Below are 8,882 nucleotides of genomic sequence, written 5' to 3'. Positions count from 1 at the left end.
GATCTGCATTCCCTCTATTCCTCCACAATTGGGACAAAGAAGCTTAAAGGATCTGGTCAATATTTTTAAGAGCTGGGAAATTCTACAACAACTTTAATCGAAGTGACGCGCTAACCTCACTTGCTGCAGACTTTTCCAAAGAAAGGGAGCAAAGATCACGACTCGTCACAAGAGGATTTTGTTTCACAAACACACTAACACATTCATATCGTGAAAAGGATGATGCAAACAAGGAAGATGGATCATATATGAGTTATGGTGAAAAAGCAGTCTCTTGAGAATTGAGGTTGAAAGAACAAGACAAAAATGTCTTCCATCATTTGCAATTGACCAAAGCAACACAATGATATGTAAAATTTGTGAGAAGCTGCATTCAGTCGCTTTGAACCATAACAATGATGACATCACCATAAAGGAAATAAGTAAAATAAAGACCAACCTTGGAGTTAATTACTGACAACTACTTCATCAATTTGAGCAAGATATTCTATTTAATGAAGAAACTTTCAATTTAATCGTTTAAAGAGAGAAGAAAATCCGAGATCCATGAGGAATGTTTTACATTTCCAACAATTGCCATCATGATTGAATTTTACTTTCACATATATGATACAAACAAATTAAATTATTTACAAGAGTATATAATAGTTTATGCTCAGGAAGAGGATGGAAGCAAGAGTGAAAAGAAATGTTGCCTCTCAAATGAGGTGCCACATCCCTTTGCTTAAATCTTACCTCTTGGATAACAGCCCAAGATTCCATCTTCTTTCACTTTGCAGTCACTTACGTTCAGATCACACGTGAAAGATACACAGCTGATATTTCCACCAGTTTGGCAGGTGCACTGATGACTGCAATCCTCAGAAATGTAGGACTCATTGAACTGCGGAGAAATCCTCAGTGTCATCCTTGCCAATACAATTGCATGACGATCAAAAAGGTTCAAACAAGAGTAAAGCAAAATACAAATCATTCACTATTCATTCTTGTGTGCCTCTCAAGTGAAGGGTTTTTATTCATTTGTCCCGATACTCACGTTGTAATAACTGTTGTCCTGCATGCAACCACATTCCACTTCCTTGATACAATGATCCACATCCCACAAAAGGCCAGCATCACACTTACAGCCCTCAACGCAAGTGCTCTGTTGTAATTCTTTCGTTTCAGATTTGGAGCAAGTTGCAACAGTGTCAGGAATGCACATTGTGTAAGAGCTATTTGATGGGCATTGTAGAGCTGAGCGATAAGAAAAGGAAACCCTGGTCATAAAAACGTCTGTTGTTAAAATTATGAAAATATAACAAATACACACCCACACATACTATGTTTGCTGTTATTTGTGAAAACAAAATGACAATCCCAGAAAGTTAACGCCATCTTACGGCAAAGATCTGGTTTCCTCCATGTTTGCATTTTCATTCCATCAGCCGAACAGGTGACAAAGTATGACTCCAATGCCTCGCACAGTGCTTCCTCATCCATATCACGGACAACATATTCAAAGATGCAGTCCTCCAGGAAAACGTGTGGGTCAAACTTGCGATGGCAAGCAGCAAAAGGGCCGTCCTCAAGGAGCAACATCCCACAGGATTCGTTCCTTCTTGCTTTCTCCTTCAACGTTGCATTCAGTAGCAAGGTTGTGCCATCATCATCAACATCTCTGTGAGTTCAGTCGAGAAACAAAATTTGCAATGGATTGCAGATGTGTTCATTTGAGGTGTTTGTGTTTGTTATGAAATAGTATCAATCAAAAAGTGCCGCACATGCAAATGACAAACGAGATGTCGTGAGGTATTTATTTATTGAAAGTAAAAAGGCAACGAAGACCAACATACTTGTTGTTTTCATCACCAATCTTCCAGCTGTTCCCAAAATGTGCCGCATTTTCTGTCAACGTGCCATTCTTCATTCTGAAGTCGTTACTGGTCTGACTGTCCATGTTTCCACAGAGGCCACAGACCTTCTCAGAGAAGGTGTTTGGAAGACGCACACGCACATTATGATGACCGTCGTACAACACTTCAAGGCCAAAGGCAGCAATCAGGTAACGGTAGCGACCCCAATGGAGCACATGGAATGAGTCTGATCCATTGAAGAATTTGTACGGCATGTTTTTAAGAACCCCATCCAGCTGCAACAAGTTAAATCCAGTTAGTTGTCGACAAATGATGCGAACCTACAATGCCATCATGGCCGTAAAAAAAGGACAAATGCAATAAATGTAAAACTGATGATGTTGATCTTATAGTCAACACGTACCTTGAACCGCTTGCTACCAAAAAACTGTACTTCCTTGCCATACACTTCCGTGAGCACTTCCCGGGTGTAGGAAACCTTCGTGTTCCCCTTGCGATGCTCATTCTTTACCAACACCCGCCAATTCGTTTCATTGCAAGGCTGAGCAAAGATAAATATTTTTCGTATTCTCAGTCTGCGGTATGGTTTTCACCAATTATTCATCAACTCCTTAAGCATTAAAAAAGAAATTGCTCTTTTTCATGATAATTTTTATCATTTTACATCATAAATATCTGCACTCTTCTTTAAATAAGCTCACTTCACCTTACCTGCACCAATACATATGTGGAGGTTCCTTGGAAATTAAATTTCTTTCCATCAAAGCTGGTGTAGTGAGGATCTCCCCATCCCGTGCATTCTACGTTCAAAAGGGAATCAGTTATTGGAAATTATTCTCCCAATTGACTTGCATTCTCTGCCTTACCTTGGAACAAACGTAATTTGAAATACTTGCACTGCAATACAAGCTCTGTGACAGAAAAATTATTTAAGTGTCATTTTGTAATAGATGATCATCAGTGATCACAACAGCATGAACATACTATGATGAACTGTTCAAAGCAAAACACACCTGCTTTGAAAGATTTTTGGGTTGAAACGTTAACAGATCAAAAGACACAATTTGTTTCTTGTCTTTCTGTCTGACTGCGATATATTTGTTTGATATTTATCAAATCTCAACCAGTCTTGGTCGGGGGACCAAGGGTGACACGACGGCAGTTGTTGCAACTGAATTTGCCCCTTCAAGAGTCCTTTTTCCGTGTTGGGATAAATCCAAGTAAATGCATACAGATAGCTTATCATGGGGTTTTTCCAGGCTGCTTCTCATAACAAAAGGAATAACAACAATAAGAAGTGAAAAGTTTTCATGTTATAACAAAACAATATGAAGAGGAATCATGTCCCGCTTCCCGAAGGGGTTTTTCGGCCTTGGGCAAATGCCATGATAACTTGTATATAATATATAGCTTTTCATGGCGTTTTGTGGAGCGCCAATCATGGCGTCTTGTGGGGAAGTAAAAAAATAAGGAAACCACAAACACATATGACAAGGTTTATTAAGAGTCTTTACGGTTGTTTTATACTAATCTTATTGAGAGGAATGCAACGATCTTGAGGCATTATATGCTTCTCCTTGCAACCCCCCCCCCCCCCCACAGACTAATTGACCAGAGCCTACATCTAATGTAATCTATCTCGCTCATCTAATTGAATCGAATCTAATCGAAGCTATCTAATACCTTATTAAGAGGACATTGTTACTCTATTTCTGCATTACGCTTGGTGATTGACCATTCCAACCCATTGATTTCAGCACTTCGTATTGCACACATAACACAGTTTAAGTCACTTGCTTTCAAGTCGCCTGGGGGAGTGGGGGGGGGTGTTTCCCACTCACCATCCCCCTTCCGCTATGACTGCCATGGCCCAATGGGGAACTAATACTGTGCACGCATCACACCGATGTTGAAAGATTAAATTCATTCAAAAAGAACCCGGGCAATGCCGGATGCATTCACCGAGTATGTGTATATATATATATATATATATATATATATATATATATATATATATATATATATATACATATATATATACATATATATATATACATATATACATATATATGTGTAGCTATACATCTTCTTCTTCTTCTTTCGGCTGCTCCCTTTTTTGTGGTCGCCACAGCGGATTATCCGTATGATCCGCATCGTGATTTGGCACATGTTTTATGCCGGATGCCCTTCCTGACGCAACCCTGGTCGCCTCTTACGACACAGGTATATGGTACACCTATTTTAACCGGGGTATACACCGGCCCAGTACACTGGTACTCATTTCGCCGACCTCGGAAGGATGTCAGGTTGAGTCAACCCCATGGCGTATTAATTCAGTGGCCCAACGGGGCTTGAACTCAGGACCTTTTGGATCCCAAGCCGCTGCCCGAACCACTGCGCCAACACCAGGCTCCAACATCTATACATATATATATATATATATATATATATATATATATATATATATATATATATATATATATATATATATATATATATATATATATATATATATATATATATACCAGAGAGGATAATATGACCCGTTCTGATGCTCCCATATGAAGCGGGTGCACGATTTACACGAAAATAGATCAAAATTATGAATTGCAATTTCTTTGCTGGAGTTGCGATGATTCTTCGTGTTGTCAAAACCAAAGCCAGAAGACGGTTGAGAACACATTATTCATTAAATACGCTCATGTTAACAAAAAGAAATACATTTGCTCTCTCACACAATTATCACAAAAATGTTTGCATGTGAAGATTGATCCAGTCATCATCAATTCGTGTTTATAAAAGTGTAACATGATACTTGAATGTTCCGTCTTTAAGATGCCAATTTGAACCGACAAAAAAATATTCACAGAGAAAAAAAAATGCAGGTACCTTTACCTCTCGTAATGACCGGTGGAGTAGTCATGGTGGATGTGGGGATTGTTGTTGAGAGTGTCGGAGTTGGGATTGTTGAGAGTTTCGTGGAAAGGATAGGTGGTGTTGTTGTCCCTAAATGTTCAACAAGAAGAAACATGTGTGAGTCCAGTGAAACTCCACCAAATGAAAACAAATTTCCTGAACGGATTGAAACCATGTACACCATGAAGAACATTATTTTGGCTTCAGTGAATGCAATCGTTTTAGTTAATGCTCCAGAACGTTAACGTTAATGCTGATCCAGAATGTGAATGCTGATTCGGTTGTAGCTCTGCATTGTTACTTTTGTTTGGGTTGATATATGTGCATTTTGACTGTTTGGCTGCATATGTGTGCTCTCCGTGTGTCGTGTAAATAAAGTGCTTGCATGTTGAACTGTGCCCGTTTCGCTTCGTCTCTTTCCTTTTAATTGACCCTCCATCCTGCTTCACGTAAAGGGTTCGTCGTGGGCTTAATACGCCCGATAATTAATTGGAACCGTAGAGGCCGACGATAACACCGCTCGGTTATCACTGTAGCACGGAACGGACCGCTGAAGCGGTTCGTGTCCGGAGTCGGCCTGCGGCGAGATACGATCGCCCGGTCGACCATCCGCACAGGTACTTAGGTAGATCAAATTTGGCAAGCAACCCTATCCTGCGCGGGTGGGCAATTGGCATGGTCGTGGTGGGGTTAAACCCCCACCCGTGACTAGCGCCCAGCGTTGTTCCGAGAGGGTCACGACAGAATTGTCCGTTCCGGTGGGCGAGGCGGCCGCCATTCGAGTCGAGCGGCCGATCGCACGCCGGCGGGCGCGAATTCGCAACACTGGTGTCCGGGAGTGGGATTCGAATCCCTCCCGCCTCCAAGCTAAATTCAATGGGAATCGGCTCAGGGGTGAGTGGAGCGACCCCCGATTCCCTCCAAATTACGAGCAATTTAAATTAACCCCTTACGTGAAATAAGATGGAGTCTCAAGGTGAGCGGGAGCCGGGGGTATTAGAAATGGATTGAGAATGTGTTGAATCCATGGTCCAGGATGAAATCCCCGTGCAGGAATTGCCTGTTGTGCAGGATGACCTCCCCCAACTGAACCCAGAGCCCGAAATGGGCGCAGCGGCAGAGGCCCTGGCATATGACACCTCCCCTCCCCCTCTCCACCCAAACCCCCCGATCCTTGTCGAACCGAGTGCACTCGACAGGATTCTACAGGTAATAACAACGAATGCGCAACAAATGAACGCAATGAATGCGAAAATGGATGGAAACGCACTCAAAATGGAAACAAACACAAATGAAACTAGAACGGGCACTCGTAGAGCGCATACCTTCGCCGCAGCCACGAGTTACCTTTGTATTAAGTTGTCCACAATGCATCTCAATACAAATATGCATTTCATGACCCCCATGAACTTTGACCCACAACCGCTACCTAGGGTGACAATAGTACTATACCTTGTATCATATCAGAAGATGGGGAATTGAACACTGAACAATTTGAAGTTAATTTGATGTAAATCGGAAACATATTAACCGTTTTCATCATGAAAAAACGATGTTGACCTTTTTGTGACCTTCACCTTTGATCCGATCACTCCCAAAATCTAATGGATTTGTCCTTTCATGATGCCAAACAAATCCAAAACAATTAAAGCCTCTCTGCATTTTGTTTTTTTGCGTTAAGTTGTCCACAACGCTTTCCGATATAAATGTGAATTTGTGACCCCCTTGACCTTTGACCCCCACCCGCTGCCTTGGGTGACAAAAGTACTATACTATGTGTCATATTACAGAATGGGGAATTTAATTTTGAACATTTTGGAGTTAATTTGCTGTAAATCAAAACAAAATTGACAATTTAATCGTGAAAAAACGATTTTGACCTTTTTGTGACCTTGACCTTAACCTTTGATCCGATCGCTTCCAAAATCTAATCGATTTGTCCTCTCGTGATGCCAAACACATGCACAAAATTTCATGACAATCTGCGAAGTGGTTTTTGTGTAATGTTGTCCACAACGCTTCCCAATCAAAAACTCCATTTTGGTGACCCCCTTGACCTTTGACTTCCACAGACGAACTCGGGTTGCAAACACTATACCATATGCCATATCAGTGGATCGGGATTTGAATACTGAACATCTTGGACTTAATTTGATGTAAATCGGAACAAAATTTATACTTTAATCGCAAAAAAACGATTTTGACCTTTTTGTGACCTTGACCTTGACCTTTGATCCGATCGCTCCCAAAAGCTTCGCCTGGCGTCCTTGAGTAACTGCACATCATCTCTGAAAATTTCATGCAAATCGGTCCAGCAGTTTTTGCGCAATGTTGTCCGAACACATATTTACCAATAAATAAATATACAGGGGTCAATACAATACCTTCGTCAAACGAAGTTTGCGAAGGTAATGAAAAACGAAATAAAAGGCATGAATGCGAAGATGGATACAAGCACGAATGAAATTAAAACAAATGTGTGCAGGATGAATAATCAAATGAATGCGAATTTACAACAGGTGAAGAACGGAATGAAAGAAGAAATGAAAAAAATGCGGGTGAGACGCAGAACATGGGCCGAAGCCTGCAGGCGGGAATGAATGCAATAACAGCGGACGGAGTGCGGAATGGCGACGCCACGTGTGGGAGCGAACGAGCTGAGAGGGAGTGCAACGTTTGTCTGGCCCGCAGTGGAGGCGGGTAAGGACAAACTAATTCGGGAGACGTGTTGGGCGAGGGAAGTGACAGAGAAAGCAACAGTGACGGTGACCGAGAGGGAAAAACTAATTAGGGTGACGGAGACGTGCACGAGGGAGACAAGAGACGAGGTGAAAGGAATTGGGAGGGAGAGAAAAGAACAATAAAGACGGAAAGCAAGGATGAGGTACGTGGAGATCGTGAAAGAGCAAGGAGTGAAACAGAGGGAAGGACGGGAGCGACTTAAGGAGAAAGCAAGGTTGACCTACGTAAAGATAAGGGAAAGACGCCAGAAAGAAGCAGAGACTAATAGACATGAGGTGACGACGGAAAGGAGAAAAGAAATAATAGTTGAGACAAGGGAGACAACAAGGGAAGAGACGGAAATAACAGAGACACGTGAGGTAGTGGGTGAATTGGACAGGGTTAAAGACGCGCGCGCGCGCGCACACACACACACACACACACACACACACACACACACACACACACACACACACACACACACACACACACACACACACACACACACACACACACACACACACACGCACACACACGGAGTTAGTGGAGGACGATGAGGTGAGCTCGCGGAGCGTGTAGGGACCAGGTGCAAGCAGCTGGATAGCCTCCTCCAGGAACGAGGGGAGGGAGTATGACCCCTTGAGGCGAATCACGACCAGGTGGGTTCGGTCGTGCTTTGCGAGTTCGAGGGGACGGGTGCTGCGAACGGGTGCACGTGCAGCTTGGGGGGGGTATAGAGGCCCCGGAAACCCCTGGGGTGGCACAAATCCCCAGTGTGGTTGTCCTGGTGTGTGTGGTGCAAGGTGTGAGTGTGCCCCCGTGTGTGGAAGCGACCCCGTGTGTGAGTGGTGTGGTCACGAGTGTGTCGGAGTGCGTGCCTCCCAGCACACGGTGTGTGAGGGAGACAGCGTGTGTAAGGTCGCTGTGTGCAAGGGAGATGTCGGTCGGCATGCGTGAGCGTGCAGCCGCGTCTCCCGGGGTGAGTAATGGAGAGGAGTGTGAGCGTCGTGACACGTGGGAGTGCGTGTGTCGAATGGATATTACGACGGTGACAGATAGACAAAAGCCGGGAAGCAGCCGCAGCTGTTTTGGGGACCGCGCCGGGTTCACCCAGCGGCGAGCACGAGGTCCGTGCTGTGCAACGCACGAGGCCGCCACGTGCTCGGCTGCGGGAGTGAAACCCGGTCCGGAAACGCACGCGGTGGATTTGCCGATCTCGCGGACGAAGTTTCGGCAGGATTTCGGATTTGGACTGGACGGGTTCTCCACGCGGGCATGTGTGTTAAGCTCCAACGGGCAGAGCACATGTGTTCGCGTGGGGAACCCCTCGAGATGTGGGGCTTGTGTTTTTTTATGCGCCGGGTGACGTCATGGCTGCGTGTCTGGTTG

At 43.9% G+C, this 8,882-nt stretch overlaps 1 protein-coding gene across 1 annotated transcript in view; it reads right to left on the bottom strand.

Moving 5' to 3' along the window:
* The window catches only part of LOC147019124 (uncharacterized), a 223,369-nt gene that overhangs the window by 166,736 nt on the left and 47,751 nt on the right, over positions 1 to 8,882 (bottom strand). Inside the window, exons 29-35 of the mRNA XM_085899932.1 lie at positions 4,752 to 4,862; positions 2,568 to 2,656; positions 2,260 to 2,397; positions 1,836 to 2,131; positions 1,383 to 1,660; positions 1,037 to 1,236; positions 736 to 883 (exon numbers count right to left, since the gene is read on the bottom strand). Coding sequence (XP_085756058.1) covers positions 736 to 883; positions 1,037 to 1,236; positions 1,383 to 1,660; positions 1,836 to 2,131; positions 2,260 to 2,397; positions 2,568 to 2,656; positions 4,752 to 4,862 — 1,260 coding nt within the window. The remainder of the gene's footprint in view (positions 1 to 735; positions 884 to 1,036; positions 1,237 to 1,382; positions 1,661 to 1,835; positions 2,132 to 2,259; positions 2,398 to 2,567; positions 2,657 to 4,751; positions 4,863 to 8,882) is intronic.

This window comes from Eptatretus burgeri, chromosome 10 (assembly GCF_056783735.1).
Source record: "Eptatretus burgeri isolate ZD-2024b chromosome 10, Ebu_testis_v1, whole genome shotgun sequence".
NCBI lineage: Eukaryota > Metazoa > Chordata > Myxini > Myxiniformes > Myxinidae > Eptatretus > Eptatretus burgeri.
This window is presented reverse-complemented; position numbering and strand designations above follow the sequence as displayed.